Here is a 27,031-nt window from a genome sequence, read left to right as displayed (position 1 = left end):
GCCCGGCCCCGCCGCCGGCAGCTGCCTCAGCGCCGCCAGCGCCAGCACCAGGTAGGCTGCCGGGCCCCGGGGGCTGAGGGGGCCCCGAGGCGGGGAGGCGCCTCCCCGAGACCCCTCCGCCTGCCGCACGCCCGGGCTGAGGGGAAGAGCCGCCACATCTCGCCGAGGGGGCGCGGGGCGGCTGCGGGAGGCGCGGGGGGGGTACGGGGGGACGAGGCTGTCCGCCCCTCGCAGGAGGGAGGCGGGCGCCTGGGTCCCGGCTCGGTGCGTTTTTTGCGGCATCAGCGAGGAGGGCGGCGGGGCTGCGTGACCGGGCGGCCGCGACTTCCATCAGCGCAACGCCACAAACTTTGCGGTGCCTCGGGTGTAGGAGTTACCGTCCTGCCGAGAGCTCGGCGCGGTGCGTTAACCCGCCCGGTGAGGTCGGAGAGTGGGGGGGTGCCATCCCCCCGAGGAAGGAAGGGCCAGGCCGTCTCAGGGCGGCGGGGCTGGGCCGGAGGAGGCACCTGTGCGGGGCCGGGCTGGGGGCTGGCGGCGCCCGGGCCCCCCCCCCGCTCCCGCCGCGCTTGGGGGGCGGCCTGTCCCCGGTAAAAACGGGGCCAGGCCTTTCCGTGATGGGAACAGTGTGGGGGGGTGGTGTTGGTTATTTTGTTCTTTGCCTGGGGGAAGAATGTTTGAAAGCTCTATTTGAATAGAAATTGGAAAAATGTAGACATTTAAAACGTATTTAAAATGTTTCCTAGGAAGAGTGTTTAAAAAAAAAAAAAGTTATGGGGATGACTTGTTTCAAGGAGGCCTCATTAGTAAGTAGATCCTCTTTGAATAAAACTGCTTTGAATGTTATTTGCTTTTGGATGTTAAAAATCGACTTTGCTAACAAGGATGATACTGGCATTGTTTCCCCTTAAAGTCTCTTATTTTTCTTACTGATCATTACAATTTCCATTTTCCACTACCAACTTTCTGCATGATGCAAGTTGATCAGCAACAGAAAATTTCCTTTGCTGGGGTATGGCATGGCTCAGCTTAGGGTGTCCTCCTCTGGAGTCAAATGGGGGTGGGGGCTCCTTAAACATCTCTCATCCTTTAGGTTTCTCAAACTGTTTTACAGAATATTGTATAACGCCTGTCCAGGGAAATGAAGCGAAACCTGAGTACCGAGGAATAGGTCTCGCACAACCTTGGCTATTGCAACTGGTTTCTCTCATCTTGTCCATGAGCGAGTATGTTCCGTAGTCCCTACTACAGAGCGGTGAGAGTTGGATGTTTAACCTATTCCACTAGCAGAAGCAGAAGTCAGTCCTGTTTAACTCTGCTCCTCAGGATGGCTGCTGCTGGCGTTGCAGCCACCTCCCTGCCCATCCCGCGCTGAACGGGTGTGCGTTCATGCTCTGGATTGAACTCTGAGAATGGAGAAATCCATGGGCAGTTTTTCTCAGGTTTGTCTTTGTGACTTTTGGCAGTTGAGCACTGTTGTTCCCCTCCAGAGCAGAGCCTGAAGATGCTGTCCGCTGCACTTAGGCACCAGCCCTGGGTGTCAGCATTCGTTTATCTGTACCATCAACAGCCCCGTCACCACAGGGCTGACTTGCTGGAGCAGTGAGAAGTCTAGCTCCGTGGATTTCATTAGGATTCAACGTGAAGATAAGGCAGGAATTGTAGTTACACCTCATCTGTGATATAGGTGGATGGTGAACTTCTTAAGTGTTTAAATACAGGGCGGGATTTTGCAGTGGTTGTCTGAGTGTTTAGATAACAATTTATTTGAGTGAGAACTGAGTACCTGCAGCGTCCCCAGGAGAATATCTCCTGCTCTCAGAAGAGTGGAGGCTTTCTCCAGCTGGATGAAATTCCAATGCTATGGGGAAAACACTGGGGTAATTGAACCAGCCATCAATCTTTGGCCGTTTCTGAGTGTATAAAGGGTGACAAAGCAAAAATGCTACTGCTGGTTTCAACTTTGATTTTGCAGGCACAAATCCAACACGTTTGTGAATTTGTTCCTTTCATAACCGAAGCAGGAATGTCAGATCGCATTCCGCAATCGAGCTTCACGGTTCTGATAATGTTACCGAGGGGATCGCTGCCAGCGCCGGCTGAAAGACTGGCGGCCCATGTTCCATTACAAGGCAGTTTTTGGAGATACTTTATATACTTTTGTGAGTGCTTCAACCACTTAACTGAGTTCGTAGTGTGGCCAGCAGTGCTGCTAAGTGCTGCTTCTGTGGAAGAGAAAAGGTAAGAGCCTTCCTACAGGACAAGAAGCAGCAGCGAGATGTTTTCAAAGACCCGTACTGAGCCAGTGCTTCCCCCCACCCCAAGTTCAGATAAAATAACTTTTGTAGGTTGGATGTTTTACAGAGTCCTGATGGGAACTAAACTATTCTTAAAATAGCATGGTGATGTATTTTGCTACTCGGGATTTAGATCTGCTTTCAACTCGCTTTACAAATACAAGATTTCCATTTTAATTCCAGTCTCAGACGTTAGTGTTACAGAGTAGCATGTATGTTGAAGAGGATGTTGGAAAGGAATATGCAGCTTCACCAACCAACCCTTTCCCAGTTCTGCTTTGGAATCCTGGCACCAAAAGAAACATTTTTTTTTCCTTTTTTTCTTTTTTTTTTTTTTTTTTTTTTTAATATGAGCTGAAGTGATCAAGTTCCAGATTGGTTGCAGTAAGGCAGAACATGGTTAAACACAGATATAAAGTAGCTTGGGCACAATAACTACTCTCTAGGAAGAAGCAGCTGCTTTTTTTTCGTTTTTTGTTCTCTTTCACAGCACTTAGGAATTGCTGTGTGAATAATTGAGTTCTGAATATGTCTCTGCCTGACTGCTATCAAATTTTTTTCATGAAAAGGCAGAAAATATTGATATGGGCAATTTGTCAGTTCCAATTGTGTGTTTTTTCTGTTGATTAGTGGTTGTCTGATTCACTAGCCAGGTAATTGGTTTAAATTTAAAATTTTAAACTGAAAAGAAAATTGTATATATTGTTATTTTTATGTTCACTTGTAGTCTCTTTTGAATCCTTCTAAAGTCAAGACTCAAAAGATGTCTCCTGCAGTGGCTTTCAGAGGTCACTGAGGTTTTACATTAAGAAGAAAACCTCAGGTTTCTTTTGTGCTGCTTACCTCTTTGTGTACCTCTGTCATGTCATTTGTTCTACTTCTCACACCATTTGTTCAAGTCCTTGTCTTTTCAGGCTCTTAATCATTAATTAATCACTTCAGACACTAAGAAGACTAAGGGGGTTGGAAAGAAATGCTCTGGATGATTAATTCTTTTCCCATAAAAGCAATAAACTTGCTGGAGTTCTCAGCTGTAAGCCAGCCACGCTGGAACTATTTTTTCCCATATCCGACACAAACTCCCTAGGTGGGGATAGTGCACAGCTCTTGAGTCTAAAACTGTGTTTTGTCAGTTTGTGAAGTATTTTTCTGCAGGAGGCTCCACAAAACAATGGTAGTGTGAAAAGGCAGTGCAGTCAGAGTCCTCAAGCGCCGCACTGGCTCATCAGTATCTTGTCTCTGAGGCAGCTCACAGCAGATATTTAGGCAGAGGAAGAAAACGCAGAAATCCATGGGCAGTTTTTCTCTGGTCTATCAATTTTGGCAGTTGAGACCTGAATTGAAGGTTGCATTCAGATTTATTTTTTTTTAAGAGGAATAAAGATAAATGAACTGGCAGTAGGACTGTCTGAACAGACGTTGTATGCAGCGGGCCTGGAGTGCAGAGGATATATGCCTCTTCCTCATCTCTGCTTCCCAAGAAGTCACAGATGTTGGCCAGTTTCCAGTATTTACATTACATCCTACAGTCTTCAGCTCCCTGGTAGCAAAAGGATTGCCAGAGTGGATTCATCAGGCCTCTTATTAGCTGTTTGACACACTGCTAGGTGACTCCTTTTGTGCATGTATGGTATGTTCATACCCTCCAGATACAGCTACACTTGCCTGATCCCAGCCCTGAACGCTTCTCTTGCGGCAGCACAGGTCCTGTTACGTCCATCGCGGTACAGAGACACTCTGAGTACGTAGCCTGCTGATCTGGGTGTGTATCCGGGGCACTGGAAGATTGCTGCCCGATTGTATGTCACTGTTAAATCCCATCACAGGTGAAATCAGGTCAGACAGTGTTCATACGATGTCAGCTTTCAGGATTTCACACCTGCTCAGGGAAGGAAAGCACGGTCAGAGAAGTTTGGAAAAGAAGTAGCAGCCTTTAACAGTAAGCATTTGACTCTTGACAGGGTCACTGGGTTTTTATCTCTGATTATCCACTCATGATGCATTTGTGAGGTTAAATAGAGCTCCAGCAGGTTTTTCCTGGGTGCTTTGTGGTGCTTGGCAGCCTGAAAATGCCAGACTGGAATAGCCGTGCTGGGTCACTGACACGCAGCTGACGTTGGAGTGGTTGATTTGGTTGGTATTCTGGGGATTTCTGCCTGTTCACACTTCCCTCTGGAGAATAACCTTTATTTTAGTTTCTCTATTTGTTTTTCCCTGATTTGGGGTGGACTGGGATTTGCGAGTAACTGCACCGTTCAAATCAGGTTGTCAGGTTTTGGTGGTTTTTGATCAAAATTCGGGATGTGATGGTGACTGAGTGGAAGAGTTAGATGATATGGACTCTGAAGATTTTTTTTTTTTCCCTTTTACCTGTTTCAAAGTGTTCTTTTCTGACTACAGGCTGAGTGTTTTGGCCTTCCCCCTCTTCTTTTTTTTGTCCCTCATTCACCTCCCAGTGGGAACCTGGAGAGCTGGAACTGATGTCAGCTGATGTCCCAGCACAATTGGGAGAAGGAGGAACAACTGTTTGTCTGTATTAGGAGCTAGTCAGTCAGTGGGATGCCATCCAAACCCAAAGTTTAAACATATGTTATTTACTGAATGTTTCCACACACAGTAAAAATACAGCTACAATTCAAAACAGTGTCTTTAAAACACTGGAGGAAATGAATCATCCCAAGATCTTTTGGGCTGGATGGAGGCTGCTGTGCTGAGAGCTATCACCATTAGGACTTTCTCTTCTTTCAGGCTGCTTTGAGAATGCTTGTGGTTCCTCAACACCGAAGCCTGAATCCTGTTAAAAATAAAATAAACCTTCTCTGTTAATCACCAGAGGAAGAGCTGCAAACATGTTGCTATGAGGAGGGGAGTATTTGGGCATGTCTATTCATAGCATTGCCCTCTTGCGGCTGTGTGCAGGGGGACAGGGGCCGGTGCTCCTGCTGCCAAGGCTGTGGTGGCAGCTGGTTTTGGGGCTAGAAAACAGCCTTCATGAGAAGGTGTGCCTCTTCAAGCCAGAGTCATTAGTGCAGCAGCTGCACCTGCATATGTTAGGAGACATAACAGCAAAATGGAAAGGGGAACTCTAATACCGCTGTATGTCTCCATGTTGGTTCACTTGGAAGTGGGTATTTGTGAAGAAAGCCACTTTGTGTGAAATGGGGGGGGAGTCCTGTCTCCTGAGTGCAGAGCTGCCTGCCCTTGTGTGGGGTGCCGGGCTGGGGGAAGCTTGTTGAGCGTAGCACTAGGTTAGTCTTTTACCTGTCAGCAGGTAAACACAGGTACCCAAAACTTACAGCAGCTGTGACTCTCAGCCATGCCTCCTGTTCTGATCGTTGCCTCTGCTCTAGAAGCAGCACCTTGAATTTGAACGTATATTAAGTAAACTAATTTCTGTTAATTCTGAGTTGCTTCGTGTCTCATGTGGATGTTGGAGATGGAAAGGTAAGTTCAGCGTGGAGGTGATTTGGAAGGCAGGAGCTCCCTGGGGAGAGCTTCCGTGCCGTGGCTGTGGCACAGCGAGGCCCCGTGGTGGGCTGGCTGTGCTGTGCTGCGTCGGTGTGGCGTAAGACAGAATTTCATCTGCTTGATTTTTACTCACCCTCGTGTTGCATGTACTTCTCTAATCCTTGCTGTACGTGTAGCAGTGGCTCATTGTAAGTCCTTTCGCCGAGTTGCCTCTGTCTGATGCTACATTTGCAGTGCAGGGCCGTGTTTCATGCTTCCCTTTTGGTCTTGTTTTAGGCCACCTCTTCTGGTTTCCAGCCCTTTTTCTTCAGTAATAATATATTGCTCTGCTCTTTGGGTTATGGATAATGGATTGAACAGGCTTCTGTACTACAGAGGAATGTATTGGCTAGTTCTCAGGAGAAGAAGAGTTTGCATAAAGTTGCAGATCATTTCCCCCATACGGAGTCAGGACCTGGTGACTGGAGGGAGAACATCTGTGTCATTTCCCTGCAGCTGACCACAAGCATGTCTTCCCTGCCTCCATTAATGTGTTTTGGCTGTCACCACCAGATCTCTCCTATGGGACGTAATATGGGGTTGTAGTCATGTTTTAACGTACTGGATTATGTTTTACAGGTTACATAAGCACCCCTTTAAGACATGTTTTCAGCACTGAACAATGATTTGTGTTTGAGTATATTTCAGGGTTCATTTTTGCTCGCAGCTGGATGAAAGAAGTCAGTGGTTTTCACCGATCCATACTTATCTGTGCTGTGTGTATTTAAGTGCATGATTCAGCTCTCACCTATGCTCTTAAGGTAGGGCTTTTAAACAGTTGATTGTATCAGCAGATTTTCCTCTGGGTGTGTTTCGGATGGGAGGCCTGTATATTCTCCAAAAGTTTCTCCCCTGTAAGTAAAAATCTTCCCGATTTACATCAGTGCAACCGAGAAGAAACTCGGGCTTTTGTATGTAAGTTTTCAGCCTTGGTGCGTTGGGCTGAACTCTGTGTTTACTAAGTGGATCATATTCAAAAGGTAAGAGAGACCAGAATAGAGCTGACATGACTCATAATGCAAACAAACAGCTGGAAAAAATGAACAATAGTCAAATCATCTGGCTCTTCTAATTTGTTAAAGTGGTTTAGTAGGAATTTTAACTTCTGAATGCAAAAACCTACTTTGCCAGTTGCACAGATAATGCTATACTTTGTGTCCGGGACTGTTTATCTGACTTCTCCTTGGAATCAGATGCATGTTTTAAATGAAGGGGGAAGCTGCTGAAGGGACAATGCCTGTTTGAATTTTTTGAATTTGTGGCTGGCTGCGTCTGTTAAGATGTAGCTGCTAGGAATACCATTAACTGTGCTGCTCCTCATATAGAGAACTGGAATAGTTTATGGAGTCACCACAGGGTGGGAGGAGGCTCTTCCATGCCAGTTTTTTTCTTGTCCCAAATAAACTTTGTTATTGGCTTTTTCAAGGGATGGAAGGAAAGGGGTTGTTTTTAGTTTTATGTGTATATGAATTCAGGGCTGGCTGGAGACTGAAAACAGATGTAATTTATCATTTTAGGTATTTTTCAATGCCTGTCACCTTGGCAACAATGCTGAAGTCCTGCCAGATTTATTTTCAGTGGTTTACTGAGGAGTTTGTCTTAATATATATACTGTTTTGGCAAGGAGGCTATAAGGAATAGACAAATATTTCCATTTTCAGTATGCACTCTCATCAGCTGTTAATACTATGCTGAATGGTCTTCCTTTCTCCGTTTTATGCAGCATCATGTCTTGAGTTTTTTATTGTCAGAACTTAAATGATTCTGTAGTGTTCACTCTCACAATCTTTGTAAATTCATCAGAGTTTTCATGGGCCAGCAAAGGATCAGAGAGAAAAGGCTGTGCAGGTAGTCAGAAAGTATAGATAGATTCACTTCAAAGTGTAGAAATAACTAAACCCGAAGCAAGCAAATAACTATTTGGGGTACGTTTGATCTCTTCAGTGTCATTATTTCAGACAGTGATCTGGAGAATGCAGCTCATAGTCTGGGAGTGTTACTGCCACAAGTGCAACCTGCTGATTTCATTGGGATTGATCCTACTAGTAGGATTATACGGCTTTGCCACTTGCAAAACACAGTGACTTATGGTTTTCCTGTTGTTGCAGCAGAAATACAGTGGGGATTTAATACTTCTGGCAGTTGATATAGGAGGGCTGGAATGCTGTGAGACAAGGGAGTCTTTCTTTTCCTGATGAAATATATCACTATTTCTTTGGAGCAGTCCATATTCTCCAGGCGATTTTTGGCAAATAAATAGAGGGAAAGAGAGAATTAGTTTGGTGAAGTGCAACTGTTTGCCCCCAAGGTACAAGAAGGATTGGTGCACGAGAAGCATTTTTGCAGCATGATGGGTACAGACTCTACTAAGATTTACTGTTCTCCCCATATTTTAGAAATTCAATCTGTATTTGCAAGTTATTTTGATACACTTGTAAGTATTATCCTTTAAAATAAAAAATACTGCCTTTGCCACCTACAAATGCAGAAATTGTTCCCGAAGTAAGCAGCAGGTGGTTTAGATACTCTGTGGTGTAATATCATGTTGGCTGCAGACCTTCCGGTGTGGGCTTTGTTTATACAGCAAGTTTAGACAAGTTAACTGAACCTATCACGTACTAGGCGCTGGGGCTGTAAATGAGAACAACCACATGGTGATCTGGCCTACCACCACTTACTTCACAGTCTCATCTAATTCAGCCCAGCTTTCCTGAGCAGCCCTGTGCAGGTTAAGTCTTTAGTATATTTGTGGGTATATACATGTGAGAATTGGCACAAATTAACTGTAACTCCAAAAAAATGTTATGCTCATTTTTATCTTTTAAGTAGTCAGTTACTAAATAAAATCTGCAAGGAGAGTAAACTGTTGAAGAGTGGTTTTTCACATGTGAAGGAGACAGAGTTGTCTCTGGTGCTTTGTGAGACAAAACTCTCACCAGCACTCTCTTTAAATGAGAGTTCTGTTAATGTAGTGATCAGACTTCTGGATTTCTCTGTTTCATATAAATACTCACTTAAAATATCTCTTTCCTTTGTAAGATAGATCCCTTTACAGCTGAGTTTATTTAAAGGAACCACTGCACTTGTTTCTTTCTTCACCCACTATTTTTACCAGTAATTTTCCACCTCTTCTTTTCTGATTGCCCATCTTCAATAAGTATCCAGAAAAAACCATCCAGAAGCGTCACTGAATGGCTTAAACATGTGGGCTCTTTATGGTCTTAGAAACATCAGAGTACAGTGTTGTGAGGAAAGCCCTGTAAGCTAATATTTGCTGTGACATATGGAGGAACTGGCTGCTAAATATTTACACCCATTCCATTGTATTTAGTCTTGTTTTAATAATTAATTTAAAACCTGTTAAACTATTATCCTTACTGTGTTCTGCATTTTGCGTTCTGAAATACTCTGGCAACACCAGAAGTCAGAGGATGTCTTGGTTGAGTGTGTGCATTCCTTCAGCTTTGGTAAAGCTGCTCTGAATGTTTGAGGTTGAGTCAGGATCAGACTGGAGCCTAACAGAGTAAAGATATTTTTCCCCCTGTCAGTATTGGATGATACTGCCTCGTAGAAAGATACTTTAGATAGTGATGTTTTAGATTAGATGCTTTAGATGGTGGTAGGTGTGAAGATGTGACAGTATATTTGATGTGGAGAAACTAGGCATTAATTACTCCCTGTAATGGACTTTGCAGTGTGATGAGAGTAAGAGATTCTGGGCTCTGTGTCCACAGGTTTTTCTTGAAGGGAACAGGACTTTCCTTTCAGTGTGGGCCACATTGAGCAATGCGGAACTGGGCACCTTCTTGGCAGAAACAAATGCAGGGGGGAGTAAAGACAAATGACAAAAGTGCTGATAGCATCAATTTATGAGGGCGTGGAGTGACTCTGTGGCAGATGAGTGGGAGGCACAGCCACAGAGATGAATGTAAAGAGCATAAATGGAACTATTTAGGAAGGGAGGCAGAGGACTGTTTATTACAAGTTGCAGAATTGAAATAAGAAAGGTGTTTTGGATTGGATACCAGGAGAGGAAACTACCGAGTCCTGTCTCGGAGGTGGTGGAAGCATCAGCTGCCAGGGCTCCCACCCGCACCAACAGAGAGGATGCACAGCGGGGCAGGAATGTCACGTTTGCTGAGCAGAAGACCGCGTGGTCTCCCGGACTTTTCTGGCCTTTCCTCTGAAGCAAGCAGCTTCCAGCCTCAGGAAAATAATTTAACACTAAATTCTGCCGTCGGTCTGTGAGCCAGCTGCAGACGTTTGCACAGTGTCAGCTTCCCTCACGTACCCCATCCCACGCAGTGTGCAGTGAACAGGGTACTGGGAGCTGTTTCTGTAGGCCAGTCTCCATCACATGGCGCTCTCAGCTAGGCCTGTCGTGAGTGCACATCTGGATTCCACTGTTTGCTCAAATCATTGGACTTTTCTTAAGTTCTTGTTTTTATCACTATGCAGCCAACTGTTGTTTAGATGATCCATCTGCACTGAAAGCCTGTATTCCAAGCCCTTTCTTTCTTTTCCTTAAATAACTTTCCTTTGCATAAGATGTTGGCTCTGCATAGGACCCTTTCAGTGACTAAGATGAACCATTTTATTAACATCAGCTTGAAATTTGCCTTTTTCCCATGTCTCCAACAGGACATCCTTTTCGGTAGGGTCCTGGCAATCTCATCTGGCGTATGCCCTCAGTAAAACATCCAGAGCTCAGATTTCTCTGGCTTGATTTAACAACGCAACATTTGGTGACAGCAGTGATAAACCATACCAGCTGTTGGAGTATATTACACTTAACTCCCTTCTGACACGCTTCAGATTAAATTGTATATTATAGTGTTCTTCGGTAAAAATTACTCATTGTAGCCCTCTTTGCCTCTTTTGCCTTTATTTACATTCTGCAATTAATTGGCAATGCAAGCTTGGACTGAGGGCAAAACTTAGAAAATGCCAAGTTAATTAGAAGACCAACTAAATTGTTTTTGCAAAATATCATATATGCTCATGAGCATGTGTCTGCAGATTAGGATATATCCTAAACCGGGATGCTAACAAAGAATTATCCTAGGTCTTTTCACCTTCAGTCTGTGAAGCCTGCACAAGTGTGGCACTATACAGGTATTTATTAATAAAAAGTCCAAAGTATTTTTCCATTTGGAAGGGACCCATCTCTTTCTAACGTTATGCAAGCCGGTCATCCTGGTTTGGGTATGCTGCAGCTGCAGAAGCCTTTCCCAGCTGGCTTCCTTGGAGTCAGCATTCCAGCATTTTTTTTTTTTTTTTTTGGTGGGTCTTAGACCTCTGACACTCTGAAGTTCCTTCACAGAGATCAGAAATACCAGCAAGACTAAGACATTGTTTTTATTACGTATTTAATTTTGAGAATTTCCAGTGACATTTTCAAAGGTACATTAAGTAAATCGGAGTTTGCCAAGGTGACATTTCAAACCAAAATGCATCAGTTTGAACGACAGCGAAGCAGAGAGTTCTAATGAGAGAGAGAAGAAGAAAATATTCTCATGAAGAGTGGAGAAAGCACAGATAAAGTGGGTCTGGTCTTTCCCTCGTGGAAGTTTTGTTGTAGACTTTTGTGGGTGGAGGATTTGGCCCCTTTTTTTAAGCATCCTTTGTGAGGTTCTGAAAGTGACAACCTCGGACTCTCAATAATTCATCCCTGGGTAGAAAGAAAGGAGTAACCAGCAGCACAGCCACATGTAGGCATTAATTACGTTCCTCCTAGGAATCTTGTTTGGCCTTCCCAGATGGGTGTTCATAGCCACATCCCAGAGAGCACGGCTGAGGCAGGTCTCTAGGCATCCCCTGGGTGGCGGGGGCAGATGCTGTGTCACAGACACTCCGGGAGCCATTGCACGCTCTGGTGAGAGCACGAGGCTGCTCTGTGCCTGGGGTGCCACTGTAGGAGGTGTCCTGCGCAGTTCATTTACTGCCAACACCTGGAAAATGTGGTCGATTGGTTTGTTGAAGCGCGAGATGATTGGAAGAACAAGCTCTTTGCTGGTGGTGGATCATTGGTGTGCTACCATCAGCATGTTTCACTCCATTGAACTGTGGATAGGTTTGATGGCTGTTAACATTCCTGTCACGGGATCTACCTACACCCTCAGTAATATTTTGTTGGGAAATTACTGAATTAGCGCTTGTTCTGTCACCTACCAGACTACTACTGCCCTTTTGCTAACGCATGAGCTGATATATAATTGGTCCATCTCACACCCCTCCAGAGTGTATTACTCTGATAATAGCCACTGTGGAGATTGCATTCAGGTGCGAGACACACAAAGCACGTGCTGAATTCTGTGTCTTGCTCCTCTGTCAAGTTCAGAGAGATGAGAGCACATTCCCTCCATCCTCAGGTTATTCAGCTGTATCCTCTCAGTGCTTCTCTGTTCTCATTTCCAAAATCTCTTTCTCTGCAGCCCTCGCCATCTGGAACAGCCTTTCTGTTCCTCTGCGTCTCATCAACTTTCCATTTATTTGCAGTTTTCAGCTGACAAAATGTTGCTTCTGTTGCCGATGTCTCTTAATTTCTTCCTCTCTTACTGGCCTTATGACTAGCTATTTGGCTTGTTTGAACGTAATTGAACGGTTGGCTGTAATGGATAGCATATTGTCTTGAGTTATGGCCTGCTGGGATTAAGTGTCTGTAAATGGTTGAAGGAGTCTCTGAGACTTCCAAGTGGACTGTTTGCACAAACATGTTACGCCCCTATACTGCAGAGGGAGTGGGTGTGTTTGTTCCAGATAAAAGATTGGCTTCTGCAGTTCATTTTCACTAGCAGCGAGAGGAGGAGGGAGCTGGGACACCCTACAGCTTTTGCGGAAGACTGGAGAAGCCCATTTGCTGTTAGAAATGGGCAAACAGGACTTCAGTTATATTTTTCTCACCATTTTTTGCACAGTGGCTCTGAAGCTGAACTGTGTTAGCTCCATGTCTGTTGCAGGGCTTGGATATGTTGTTACAGCAGCTGTTGTGCTTTCAGCTGTGGTAAGTGATTAACATCACAATTAGACACTGAAAAACTTACCTTTTTCAATTACTTAAAAGAGTCACGCTCTCTTGCTCTCTTTTAACTCTTCGTAAGGAGTTTGTTCAATTTTATAGTGGGAATTTGGGAGAAATGAAGTCAGGCTGGCTGGAATCATGATGATAAAGTTCATTGTTTTCCATCTTTGATATCTGATTTCAGTTTAGGAATCACTTTGATAGCTAACTTGCTATTTTGCTTTCTAGTTTGTAACATTCTTTATTTCTGCCTTGAAAGCTGAGCATATTGTACTTTTGTCCATGAGCTACTGTGAACTATCTTCTTTGTCAAAATACTGGATGCTTCTAATATAACATTTTAATTTTTTTCTCCCCTGTTATCTGATACCACTCAAAGGCATGGCTGTAATATACGGACAAGCTTCCTTTTCCAATACAACAGAAATGTTTTATTTCCTTTCAGTATTACCAAACTGAATTCTTATTATAATATAGTTCTGGAGAAGTGTTCATTATGTTTCTTAAAAGGATGGATTGCATATTGTTAATACGTTGCATAAGTATGGCAAAACACGTATCAAACCAAAATTGCAATATCCTTAGGACAGGATGTTGTGTATATTGGTGTAATAAGGGAGCAGTTCCACAAAAGTACTGAAGTAGCATGTCAGAACAGAAGAGATATAAGAAACCTGTTAATTATCTAAGTCTTTGATATTCACAACACTTTACAGAAAGAGCTGAGTAAGATCACGCAGGTTTTAGGAAAACTGTAAATAACGTTTATGCAAGTTGTACAACATGCATAGTTGAAAGGGGTTCATTTCGTACAGTCTGGAATGTCATGCAGCATTTATGGAAAAGAACAGTCAGCAAGGGGATTAGTCTTTCACTGATGTGCTGTATTGAAAAGCTGTAAATTAGTAAAGAAAATATGTAGAGTAAAATCAAGAGAGGTAGACAAACAGAAAAGAGAGTCTAGGAAAGAGTAAGTCAGGAATAAAGCAGTAGAGTTGATTGGAAGCGACAGTTAACAGTGATCAGTTGAGAGGGATCCCCCCCACTTATTTTATTTTCTTCAAAATTCAGTGCAAGAGAAAAAAGGAAACTTTCCACTTGTCTGATCTTTTGTTATGAGATCAGAAACAATGTAATTTAAACACGCGCTTCCTTGTACTGTGCATGTTGAACAACATTCTCTGTCTCGCCCCTAGCCTGTCAGCATGGTGGAACACGCTGAGTTTGCGAAGGCTGGGAAGGAACCTGGCCTTCAGATTTGGAGGATCGAGAAATTTGATTTGGTACCAGTGCCAAAAAACCTGTATGGAGACTTCTTCACAGGAGATTCCTATGTGGTGCTGAACACCATCAAACAGCGGAGTGGGAACCTCCAGTACGACCTGCATTTCTGGTTAGGTAAGTGCTGGGAGTTGCCCCTGCTGGACTGGGAGCCCAGAGTGAACTCTTCCTCTCACTACACCAGCCTTGTCCAGTGTTACCCAAGGAAATAAAAAGCAGAACTGGCAGTACAGTGAGAATGCAATTTTGGGTGCATATAGTGCTACTCACCTTAAATATTTGAAATGTTTTTTGCAATAGTGAGTACAGCAATCTTTGTACCTAGAAATTGCTTTGTTCTGATCAAGAGGACAGAATAAGTCCTGTTCTCTGGAGGCTCAGGGAGAAGATAAGGTGTCAGATGAAAAGACTGACTGAAATCTGTTCTATTTGAAGGCTGGAGGTCGGTTGTTATCCTCCTGACTCAATCAGTGGTATTTTTCTCCCTGAAGTTCAGATCTCCTAACTGGCTTTTTGCAGTAAATGTCACCAAGTGCCATGACAAGGCTTTCTCCACATCCTGCAAACCCGAGAGCCTTTGACAACATCATAGTTAAAGCTGTGTAAGCTGCTTGCGTGGTGGCTTGTCGTATCTGCCATCTGTCAATAGGTTTTCCACACCAGAGAGCTCCAGAGAGGCAAGCTGCTGTGGACAAGGTGCCCCACTAGTATCTTCAGCCTTCATAAAACCTGATAATATCTTCCTTCAGATTCATCTGTCTGTGTGTTTGCTCCGTAGCAAGTTTTCTTCCAGGACAGGGTGAAATGACAAAAGCAAAGTGAATGACACCTGTCAAAGAGACAGCTGTGAAGCAGTGGGGCTGCAGCAGTTATGATGGTATTGTAAACCTGCCAGAAAAAAACCCAGTTTATACTGCTCTTGGGGGTCATTATTAGAAAAGTTTGGAAATAGCTATTCTGCAGACCTTCCTGGGAACTAAACTTCCCAGTAAACTGTTTTCTCTGTGGTGTTTCTGCACAGTTAAATGTAGAGGCAGAACCCCTGCATTCCCTCCAAGTTGTTGCCTTTTAATTTCTCAGGAGATGAAAGCTCTCAAGATGAGCGTGGGGCAGCTGCCATATTCACTGTCCAGCTGGACGACTACCTTCAAGGGAAGGCTGTTCAGCATCGCGAAGTGCAAGGCCATGAGTCCTCGACTTTCCTGGGGTACTTCAAATCTGGCATCAAGTACAAGGTAGGTGATGCCTGGGTCTTTTTATACTACCAGGCTGAAACAGGTTTGCAAGAAATGGCATCCTGCCCACTGCCCAATTCTCAGAAGAATGAGAATTGCCCTTTTTCCAGTTGCTTAAAAACCATTTTCAACCAGATGTTTTCAATGGGTTGGAACTGACAGGGTGGAGAACAGCAGATCCCAGTGGGAGAGCTTTGGCTGAATTACTAATACACAAGCAAAGCCCCAGGAAATTTTAGGAATCAAGGTTTTGTTTTTCTTCGAGAAGCAGAAGAAAGAACAGTCCCAAATGTCTGGAACAAGTTTAAGAAACAGCAGTCTGAGTAAATGGGAAACGCCTACCCAGTGGATTTAATGTGTCCCCTCTTACATAACAGAGTTTGACCTTCCCACTCTTTTTCTGTGCATAACCCACCTCCTTAGCATATGTAACGTTTTGGTAAAGTAGATTATCTGTAGTGGGAGTTACTCTTCCATGTCATTGCGGTAAAGTGGAATAGAAGAAGTAAAAACATACAGTCAAGCAAGTCAATGTTTGTTAGGGATCCACCGTCACAACGACAGTGATACCCGGTCAAATGCTTGCTTATGGCTAAGACTTTCCTAGTGTTTTTATTTTGCTAATTCACCACTCATTTGTTGTTATTTTCATTAATTTGAGTTTGGCTATGCTTTTTTTGAGGATAACCGACATGAGTCGTGTTGCTTACATTGATAAGTAATTCCAAGTGTCTCTTGATCAGCCAAGAAGGTGAATGCTGAGGTTGGGATAATTTCTGGTAGGCAGGACATAAAATACATATGGAAATACACACTACTACCCCACTAGTGCTATTAAATCCTAAATACCTCAACTTACTGTGGTCTCCCTCACATCTGGAGATCTCGGACTGTATTGTACCAGTGTCCCTTAGACACTATGGGGGTGGGTTGCTGGGGTGTATCGACAGCTGTACGCTCTGCAGAAGCCCAGCCTGGGCAGACTTGCTCTCTCTGCAAGCTGCTGCTGACCTTCTTTTCTGTGAGAGGCAGAAACTGCTCGCTGATAGCAAATCAGTAGGATTTTAATTTTTTCTGAAGCAACAGCACAAGTGTGAATTGTTCCTCTGTTTTCCCTCAGGCTGGTGGCGTAGCTTCTGGCTTCAGACATGTGGTTCCCAATGAAGTAACTCTGCAGAGGCTTCTGCAGGTCAAAGGCAGGCGAACAGTCCGAGCCACAGAGGTGCCCGTGACCTGGGATAGCTTCAACACAGGGGACTGTTTCATCCTTGACCTTGGCAGTGTAAGTAAAAGACAGGTTTAGCAGACTCACGGGGGCAGGAGATGTCTGGTTACTTCACTTCAGGAGTTTTTTCCCCACTCTGTCGAAGCTATCTGAAGTGTTGAGCATTCTGAAACACTGTTTAACCAATCTTTTAATATCTTTCCGTCCCAGGCATACTGCTATCTCATCCAGAGAGGGGCTTCTTATGCTCTGACAGCTGCGCGATCTTTATTTTTTTCCCCCAGAACATCTTTCAGTGGTGTGGCTCCAACAGCAACCGCCAAGAACGGCTGAAGGCCACTGTGCTGGCCAAGGGGATTCGGGACAACGAGCGGAACGGTCGCGCCAAGGTCTATGTTTCGGAGGAAGGGTCCGAGCGGGAGGAAATGCTTCAGGTTGTTCACTTTGTCCATTCCTCTGGGCTGGAGTGGGAAGGGCAGTATGTGGGAGAATGGGTGGGATGAGTAGACAGGCTCAGTAGTGTGTGTTTTGCGTATGAAGTGTTTGTGGTATAAAACTCTCCGTTTAATACAGACTTGGTCCTCTGCATCGCTGGGACATCAGAGTATACTTTCACCGTTGTTGATCTAGAGGTTTCTTCTACTTGCTCTTGTGCCTTCAGCGTCTGGGGAACAGAGGTTCTCTTGGATTGGCTGGTAATGTTTTTTCTCTCTCTCCCAGGTCCTGGGACCAAAGCCCAGTTTGCCACCAGGAGCTTCTGATGAGACCAAAACTGATGCAGCCAATAGAAAGCTGGCTAAGCTCTACAAGGTAGGGAGAAACCTGACACGTAACCTTGTGGAGGATGGAGCGGTCTTTGTGCAATTAGATGGAGCTGGAATAGCAGAGAGGGGCTGAGCTGCTCTGTAGTCCTACTTTTGCCTCCCTCTGCCGTTAGCTTTATATGAAGTTTTATGTATGAACTTTGGCTGCTTACACCGCCTACCCACAGGCTTTCTATTGTCTTTATCACCACTGCTGACTGTAGCGAGACAGCTGGGACTTTCTAGGAATTTGTGAGGGAAAGATGGAGCGTGAAATGAATGGGGAAAAGTTTTCCTTTGTGTTATCAGGCACTGTGTTAGGAAGATGACAGGAAAGAGCTAGAAATAGTGAGCTTGAGAACCAGGATCTACCCCTTCCTACATCCAGTGAACATGATGAAGCAGTGATTTGGAAGGTGACGTTTGCCATCAGCTAGTGTAAGTGTAGAAGAATGTCCAAGACTTTTGGGGAGGAATCTTCTCTACAGCAGTCTCTGGTAATGATGTGGTGAATGTCTGCCAGGATGGTTTGTAATGTGGACCTTCATCCATTAGTAAGTACAGGACCTCAGACTATTAAACCCAGACTGTCGATACAGGGAGGCCTGTTCACAGGTACCAAGCCTGTCCCTCCAGTTCTTGAGTGCAGCTGATTTGCTTTACAAGATATCTCTTGGCTGCTTGTGCACCAAGGATATTTAGTGTTTTGGATCAATCTTTGCTCCCAGCAGTATCTGCTTTGCTAGAACTACTTGAAATCTTCAGAACAAGTGTTAATGCTTTTGTCATACTGTTGCTGTGTCAAAGGTATCCTGTTTGAAAAAACAATAGTGCCTGAAGCAGCCAGTGCATTCAAATTTATTTCCCTTCCACTCCCTGAGTTTTGGAGTGTCGCCATGAAGCTGGAGGGGAACAGAAGGTGCCTTATCTGATCTCCACGCTGCGCTCTCACAGGTCTCCAATGGGGCTGGGAACATGGCAGTCTCCCTGGTGGCAGATGAGAACCCCTTCTCCCAGGCAGCCCTGAGCACAGACGACTGCTTCATTCTGGACCATGGCACAGATGGGAAGATCTTTGTTTGGAAAGGTACCGCAGGGACGTGGGTGAAGCTGCTGATGCATGTGTAGGATCTGTATCCACTTAACAGTCCCGTTTCTTTCAAGCTGGGTGGGGGAGCGTACACCTGGTGGTTCGGGTGACATTAACAATCTCAGGAAAGCACTCTCACCTGAATGAAATGTCTGGTGCTGAGGTACAGGGCCTTTAGTGTAGAGAATTAAAGGGAGGGTCCTGGCAACCAGGAAGAAAAAATTGAATTAAGATCATAAGTAGAAAGGCAGTTGTGCGCTCTCAGCCATCACAGAAAGGCATAAAAGAGATCAAACAATTATCATTTGCTGTTTGGTATCGTCTAGCTGGAAGGCTGGGCCCTTCTGCTGTTGTAAAAGGTAGAACTACCTGGGACAGTCTCTTCTCTCGGTAAACAGAATATTTTGAAAATTGACCTCTTTTCTCTTTATTTTCCTTAAAGGCAAGAGTGCCAACTCTGAAGAGAAGAAGGCAGCACTGAAAACAGCTTCGGAGTTCATTGATAAGATGGGTTATCCGAAACACACCCAGGTAAGGACCTGCAGCCCACCTGTGGCCAACACCCCAGTAACACCACTGGGGTTACTCTTCTGCCCCCCAGGCTGCTGGCTCCAGAGCACGGCTCACGTGTCACTAGCAGTCTTTCAAGTAGCTCCTGTTTTGGATGATCTGCTCTTCTACAGGGAGATATTGCAGTGTTGCTCCTGGGCTAACACTGTCCTTAAAATAGCATTGACCCCAGCATGAGTAGTGTTTAACATTTCTTCCTCTCAGGTACTTTTTTACCTTTTCCATGATCTCTCTCCAAAGAGCAATAAAGAGAAGGTGTAGATAAACCTAAACCTGCCCTTCTTGTTCTTAGGGAGATGATTCTAAAGGCTTGGTATCCCTTCAGCCTTCCTTGGAACTCACCTGAGGCTGACTCTGCATCCTGTAGCATATTGAGATCCGTGTTGCTGGTTGTGATAGCACAGACCTTCCAGGTGTAGTTACACAGAGACTTAAAGATTGAGTAACACTGGCTTGAATCCCTTTGAACTAGTGGTCACAAGCGACAGAAAACAAATGCTTTGTGATGTGTCTTTTTTTTTTCTTGGAAAAGACCTGCCCAGTATGGTACTAGCTGGAGGTGCTGCTGGCTGCGGATTATGGCATGGGTGAGAGCTGACAGGAGCTGCATGGGGCGAGGGGCACGGCTGCTCCTGATGGGCTGGCTCATCTGTTTCAGGTCCAAGTCCTCCCTGAGAGTGGTGAGACGCCTTTGTTTAAGCAATTCTTCAAGAACTGGCGGGACAAGGACCAGACAGAAGGCCTGGGCCAGGCTTATGTTTCTGGTCACGTTGCCAAGATCGAGCAGGTACCTTTCGACGCTGCCACTCTGCACACCTCCAAGGCCATGGCTGCCCAGCACGGCATGGAGGATGATGGCTCTGGCAGGAAACAGGTGAGCAGTGTCAGAACCCCTTTGGGAAGGGTTCCAGAATTTTCTTTGCTATTTGATGGCATTCTAGTAAGAGTAGTGAGACCAATGGAGGCCTGAGAGTCATCCACACTGCAGTTTTGTGAATGCTGAGAGAATTTTTAACACCAGAAGTATCAGCAGGGTCTTGAGAGCCCTGCAGCTAAGTGGTGTAGATGAGCTGTTAATTTGGACCCCAGAATTTCCCTGGGGGCAATGTTTCACCCAGCAGTATGGGTCCAGACTTCTTCCTCATTCCTCCTCCTCCTTGTTATTCCAGCTGCTGCCATCACACGTGTGATGGTGAGTGTCTCAGAGCCCCAGTCTTATGCACCAGGATGCACGCGCTGGTGCATGGCAGCAGTGGTGGAGTGGGCTTGCCCACAGAGATTGTAGCCAACATCAGACATTTCAAAAGTCCCCAGTAAGCCTAAAAGCTTTATTCCTGAGCATCTAACTGAGAGAAACTGAAAGGATCACACAGGGTACAAAATGGGTGTCTGTGTGGGCGGCACACCAAGGATATTTACCGTTTTGGATCAATTTTTGCTCCGTTTTCTCCGGAGGTTCTGGTGACTCTGGTGAAGGTTTGGGAGCTTGTGGCAGGGTGATGCTGGGCCTGGCTGTGGGCTGTGGACGCGGTGCCAGGCTCCTCGTGACAGTCCCCAGCAGGCGGGGCTGCAGGACTGCAAGTGCTGGGAGCCTGGGTTTGGGCAGAAAATGGAACAGCTCTGCCAGGAGAGTCTGCTTACTCTGCTGTCTCGCTGAACTCGGGCTGGTTCTGCTCCTCTCCTTTTCTAGATTTGGAGAATAGAAGGCTCAGAGAAAGTGCCAGTGGATCCTTCGACGTATGGGCAGTTCTACGGCGGGGATAGCTACATTATCCTGTACAATTACCAGCATGCTGGAAAACAGGGACAGATTATTTACACTTGGTAAGAAAGTTTTCCTGGTGCGAGTCAGGAAACACTGGGCCTGGGTGGGGCTGAGAGTCCACATCGTCGAAAATGGATCGCTGCCGGCTCCCACTTACAGAGGATCCTTAGGGGATAAAATTTCACCCTGAATAACATTCCCTTGCAAACAAAACAACACCAGAGATTTGAAATGTTTTGTTTGAAGTGGGACAATAGGGGGAATTACTGTGCTAGGTTTTTTTTTTTTTCTTTTTTCCACCCCCCATTAGTAGTTACTCCCTTCTTTGAATCAAGCTCTGTTTCTTGCTGCAGAGTTCAAGACCACTGTAATAAACTTTTGATACTCTGTCACTTTGGCTGGTGGCTTGTGACTGTTCCCGGAGCCTGCCCTTAGAGAGGAGTTTTTCAGCAGGCAGCTCACAGCACTTGTCTTCCTGCTCGTCAGCCAGCAGAGAGGGCACTGGGAAGCTGTCTAACTGCAGCCAGAGTGGATGCACTCTGAGCAGGGGCTGTGTGTGTAGATCCTGGTAACAGCACCAACAGGCATGTTTTCAAACTAGCTGCTAGAAAGATAATGGGAGATAAGTGTGAAGAGACCAAAAAAATCCGTGCTTATTATCTAGAAAACATCTTATCGTCCTATGTAATCTCTGTGTTCCAGTATAGGATAAAGAATTTCATCTTCATGGTGAATGAAGTGCTGCAGAGGTTTGGTAACAAATGTTTTCCTTACCTCTTCCTGATCTCTGTAAGGGGGGGTGTGTCGGGGGAAAGGGCTGAAAATAAACCTCCAGCGTTGCCTCATCTTTCAGGCAGGGTGCTGACTCCACTCAAGATGAAATTGCGACCTCTGCGTTCCTCACAGTACAGCTGGATGAGGAGCTGGGAGGCAGCCCTGTGCAGGTAAAAAAACCCAAACCCACCCAACCAACCAAAAAACCCCAATGCTATGAGAATAAATTATAAGTGTATATTTTTTTTATGTGATACCAATTGGCAGTGGAGAAACCCAGTGGTGTAGTGACAGCCTCCAGCCTCGCTGTAGGTGTTGTGGAGCAGTTTTGTGCCCAGCCAACGCTCCAGAAGTTACACAAGGAAGTTTTCCCAGTGGCCTGTATGAGACAGGAGGGTTTTTACAGCTGTTACTTGTTACCTTTGTGCCAGTGGATCACTCGCCAGTCCAAAGGGAATGGCAATCCTGAGAGCTCAGTTTAATGGGTCTGGTTTTGTGCAGGAGGCAATAGCTGTTCTCTGTGACCACCTGGGTGCCTCATGAGTATCCCAGCTGGAATGATGGTTGTAAAGACCATTTCTAGTGTATCTTGTGCTACTCTTCAGCAACAGCTTAAAACTGACAGCAGGTTTCTATTTCCCTAGAAACGAGTAGTGCAAGGAAAAGAGCCACCTCACCTGATGAGCATGTTTGGTGGAAAGCCCTTGATTGTTTACAAGGGCGGGACCTCGAGGGAAGGAGGCCAGACAGCCCCTGCCCCAACGCGGCTGTTCCAGGTCCGCTCCAGCACCTCGGGAGCAACCAGAGCTGTAGAGGTACGTGGAGAGTCAGCTGCCACATCGTCCACACAGGCTGCGACGGGCACGCCAGCCCTTTGAACACAACGAGGGCCAAACTGAGCTTTTTGATGTAAACTGGAACACACTTTAAAAACTTTACAAACTATGGAAAGATTCCTCTTTTCCTGGGGATAAGTAGTGATAATTGTTATTTTGTAATCCGTTTATAAATCTCACCTTGAATCCGTTGAAGCCATTTTCTTTTAAGTCCCCACGAGGTGCTGCATCCTGCATACTATGATACTTTCCAAACTGTTGAAAACCATTAGGATCTGGCCATTGTGACTTGTTCTAAGCCTGTGTGACAAGTGCTGAAGACAGAAAGTGCTGAATACTCTGTATGCAAATAGAACTTGTGCCAGGATGTGGGTTAAAAACCCCACTCCTTTGAAAAAAACAAAAACAAAAAACAAAAAACAACCCACCACACACACAAAAAAACCCTCTGTGCAACAAGAGAGACTAACCCCTGTCAGCATCTCCAGGGGAGGCAGGAGCACTGGTTTGTGTCTGCAGCAACTCCCCAAGTTTCTAGCTTCAGGGTGGCACGTCCTTGTTGAGGAAATTACTCTAATGGGTGATCAGCCTCAGCAACAGAGGTGCTGCTCTACAGTGGTTTCCCCAACGAGTTTTTAAATCTCACAGAATCATCGAATCCCAGGTTGGAAGGGACCTCAGGGATCATCTGGTTCAACCTTGCTTGGCAAAAGCACCGTCTAGACAAGATGGGCCAGCACCCTGCCCAGCTGAATCGTAGAAGTGTCCAGTGCTGGGGAATCCACCACTTCCCTGGGGAGATTATTCCAGTGGGTGATTGTTCACCTTGTGAAAAATTTTCCTTTTGTCATAACCATGAAGACTGGCAAAATGACAGATCTGGCCAATCTTGCCCTAGGCCATATGTATCTGTAGATTACACACAAATCACATGTTTATTTACTCTCCTCGCATGATTAACTCATTGCTCAGACATGGGCAAATCCACACCATACCTTATAACCTTACATGCTTCTATCTTGTTCGCAGTTTATTCAATGACAGGTACTGATTTTTATTTTGAAATAACGGGCTCTGTGTAAAGGACGATTACACTTGACACCTGCAATGTTCGTTCTTTTCAGCTGGATCCTACTGCCAGCCAGCTGAACTCCAATGACGCCTTTGTCCTGAAAACCCCCTCTGCTGCTTTCCTCTGGGTTGGCCAAGGAGCCAGCGATACCGAGAAATCGGGTGCACAGGAGCTGCTGAAGATACTGGGAGCTCGCCCAGTACAGGTCTCCGAGGGCAGAGAGCCAGGTGAGGGAGGCACAGCGGAGCCCGAGCACGTTTCTGTGTAGCTGCACGTTCTCAGTGATTATTTCATGGATATTTTCTCTCCCACGACAAGGAAATGTGGGCAGAGGCACAGAGAGGCTTCTCCAAAGTATCTTTGTTACATTTAACCACACGCTCATGTTTGTAGCCCTTTGGGACTTTCTGACATAGAATAGTGCTTCAAGTCCTCCCCAAACCATCTTGCCACTGCAATTGCCATGAATAGTTGAAGCATTGGTGTCTCTTTTTTCAGAGAATTTCTGGGCAGCTTTGGGTGGAAAAGCTCCTTACCGTACTTCTCCCCGGCTGAAGGACAAGAAGATGGATGCTCACCCCCCTCGTCTTTTTGCATGCTCCAACAAGAGTGGACGCTTCACTGTGAGTATCAAAGAAAGTCAAGTAGTTCCACATCTGACAGAGCTGAGAGAAACCCAGTCCTGGTCTGCTCTGAGCCAGCCACAGGCTGTTACACCTTCTCTTCCTCGGCGGTGCTGCCTCTGCAAGGAAACATGGGCACCGTTTTTCTGCAGACAGCAGCTAGTTCTGTTGCGCTGGTGTCAGCACAGCAACTTTCTGAAGCAGCAAACTGGTCCTCCCCTGGTTAACAACGAGCATTCAGACCCCTCAGATTTTAGCTCGTGAATCAAGTAGAAGGAGGCAGCATGACAAGCCTCGGGCACGAGTGAAAGACAGTTCTCTAGGTGGAGGCTGCTTGTGTGTTCTGTGGTCCGAGCGCCCGTCTGTGACGGAAGCTGCCAGCGTCCAGCTTCACACACCTCACCAACCAGAGGGGAAACTACAGCCTCTGAACTGGGTTTCTCCTGTAAAGGTAAAATGGCACTTGGAAGTTTGTGTTCATCCTAACTTTATGTTTTCCAGATTGAAGAAGTTCCTGGAGATCTGACTCAGGATGACCTCGCTACAGATGATGTTATGCTCCTCGACACGTGGGATCAGGTATGTCACATCTACCCGCTGAAGAGAGGAGCAAAGAATATGCAAATTGGCTGTGGATTGAGACCCCGATGACAACAGCAGGAAGAGTTGTTGTATTCTAGTCCTCTCGTCTTCAGGCCTGAGGACAAATCACTTCTCTAGTGACGTGGGGGAGAACTTACACCTGGAACGTGAGAGGAGTTGGTGTCCTGCTGCTCCTTTGTCAGTTTAAGGGCTGTTGGAAAGGGGCTGTTGTGTGTCATACAGGCTGCCCCACCTGTAAATGTCTCGTGGGCAGCACCCTCGTCCCGGCTGGAGGGACGTTGAACCACTGTTAGGAGTTGGCAGTTCAAGATGCTGACACATTTTCTGTTATTTTTCAATAATTGCACAAATCAGCCAAAAGGCAACTTAAGAGATTAATTTTGTATGTTCTGTGTAAAAATGTTAAAACATCTGCTAATTTTTCCTGATGTTAAGCTAGTGTGTAATTTCTGCCTCTAGATGTTTTTGTAGATAAAATGCAGTCGGAAGGCTTCTTGTTATCTGGCAATGGCTTTAGTCACGTAGGTCACCAATCCAGGCACACCAACACGAGGATGTTCTTGTCACACTGTTCACTGAGACCGTGTCTCAATTCTCCTTTCTTTCATAAAGAGATTGATTGTTGGCTGAAATAATTCATATGGGTTTTTATCTTTAGGTCTTTGTATGGATTGGGAAAGATGCCCAAGAAGAAGAAAAGACTGAGGCTTTGAAATCTGGTAATGTCACATTTTCCTCTCGGAACTAACTGTTTCCTCTTTTCCCACTATCTGATCGTAAGGCAATTTAATATACTGAGGAACATACCTTAACCCCAACAAAATTCAATGTTGTGCTCAGTGAGCAATTCCATCTCTGGGGAGAGGAGTATCCCCAAGCTGAGCACAGAGGGGCAGCGTTCCCCGCCGCTGCAGAGCACTGTCCCAGCAGAGGAGCCTGCCCCTGTCTCACAGTTTCACAGCCCTGTGGAATAATTACTGGAGGTGACTTAGAAGTCAAAGCTGTGTTAAAGGCATGGCATTGTTCACACATTGTGTAACATTGAAGAAGCTTCCAGGGTGGAGCACAACTGCTGTGCAAGGGCTCTGTCCCAGGGTGGTCCCCTGGACGATGCTGCCTCCAAAAGAGCACGGAGGGGGGAGCAGAGCGACAGCTCCACGGCCAGGCTCTGAATCACGGCAGAGATGGAGTCACGCGACTGACAAGCTGTGTATTTGCTACCCTGGGCCAATGGTCTGTCATATTTTGACAAAACGCTGTTCTTCGTGTGAACTTTAGTCATTATTATCTCGCTGTAACACCAAAACACACCTCCATCCCAAAGGTTGCCCCAAATTTTTGTTAACGTACACATTTAGAAGTAAAGCGGGACAATCTCGCACCAGGTAACGGTGACGGAGGGGGTAGTGCTCAGAATCTAAACGTAGGGCCCCCAGCCCCTCTGAGGATAAACTGGAATGCACGGGGGTCTATTTTCTGCCAAATTTATAATGTGGCAAACCCTCATGTCAGTTCTCTACAAAAAACTGCCAGTCTTCTACCAGGTGTAGATAAAACCAGAGTGAAAACTTCTGTTTTTAATTTAAATGAACAATCTGCAATTGTATCTCTAGCAGCCATTTAGCTACACTGGAGCTGCTCCAGGTGTTGCTCCCCGAGACTCTTACTTCCTTCTACCTGTGTGTTTTCAGCGAAACGGTACATCGAGACGGACCCGGCCAGCCGGGACAGGAGAACCCCGGTGACAGTGGTCAAGCAGGGCTTTGAACCACCCACCTTCTCGGGCTGGTTCCTGGGCTGGGATGACGACTACTGGGCGGTGGATCCCCTGCAGAGAGCCATGGCAGACGTGGATGTCTGATAACAGGTTTTTTTCTTGTGGTGTTTTTTGTTTTTTTTTTTTTTTTTAAATGGAGCAAGTTTAGTGCCTTCACTGCCTTCAAGAGCTACTTCCTCCTGCAGGATGCATGTTAACAGGGCAATGATGTTAATAGCCAATTAGCTGTGCAATAATTACTGAAAACAATCATGACCAGTCATTGACCCTACTCCTTGCTTTGATTATATTTAATACAATAAAGCTTGTACGGAATATGTGAAGAGTAGAAATGGTGGGGTTTGTTACGAAGAAGAAAACATTAAACAGAACCTGTAGATCCACATTTGAACTTGCTTGAAACAAATACACTTCAGAAAATGAAACCTTTGTTGTGCCATCTTCTGCACGTCTGCTTTTTACCAAATGGTTACAGGAATGACTTCTGGGTTTTTGGAATTGTTTTCCTTTCCCCCCACTAGAATTATTAGCATTTAAGACCGTGATAAATGAACA

At 45.5% G+C, this 27,031-nt stretch overlaps 1 protein-coding gene across 5 annotated transcripts; it reads left to right on the top strand.

Annotated features, from left to right (window-relative positions):
• On the top strand, positions 1-26,901 carry GSN (gelsolin). Of its 5 annotated transcripts, none has more exons than XM_074924135.1 (17): positions 1-51; positions 14,019-14,220; positions 15,184-15,338; positions 16,459-16,620; positions 16,848-16,997; positions 17,284-17,373; positions 18,321-18,453; positions 18,899-18,987; positions 19,685-19,900; positions 20,717-20,850; positions 21,645-21,735; positions 22,210-22,380; positions 23,526-23,700; positions 23,972-24,096; positions 24,598-24,675; positions 25,358-25,418; positions 26,391-26,901. In XM_074924135.1, exons 2-17 carry the CDS (start codon positions 14,028-14,030, stop codon positions 26,558-26,560), a joined length of 2,193 nt encoding a protein of 730 aa, XP_074780236.1. In that variant the 5' UTR covers positions 1-51; positions 14,019-14,027; the 3' UTR covers positions 26,561-26,901. The 5 variants fall into 5 exon arrangements, with proteins under 5 accessions (XP_074780236.1, XP_074780237.1, XP_074780235.1 ...); XM_074924136.1 differs by lacking the exon at positions 1-51 and adding an exon at positions 307-400; XM_074924134.1 differs by lacking the exon at positions 1-51 and adding an exon at positions 748-803.
• The last annotated feature ends 130 nt before the right edge of the window (positions 26,902-27,031 follow it).

The sequence above is a fragment of the Athene noctua genome, chromosome 20, assembly GCF_965140245.1.
Source record: "Athene noctua chromosome 20, bAthNoc1.hap1.1, whole genome shotgun sequence".
NCBI lineage: Eukaryota > Metazoa > Chordata > Aves > Strigiformes > Strigidae > Athene > Athene noctua.
Note: the sequence above shows the minus strand (reverse complement) of the source record. Positions and strands in the feature narration are given on the sequence as shown.

Bases quoted from the DNA above. Each gene is read 5' to 3' on its own strand.
- GSN (XM_074924133.1), top strand. From the start codon at position 12,670: ATGGGCAAACAGGACTTCAGTTATATTTTTCTCACCATTTTTTGCACA. The intron at 19,901-20,716 runs GTGAGCAGTGTC...CTCCTTTTCTAG, and splicing joins ATGGCTCTGGCAGGAAACAG to ATTTGGAGAATAGAAGGCTC. The intron at 25,419-26,390 runs GTAATGTCACAT...GTGTGTTTTCAG, and splicing joins GACTGAGGCTTTGAAATCTG to CGAAACGGTACATCGAGACG.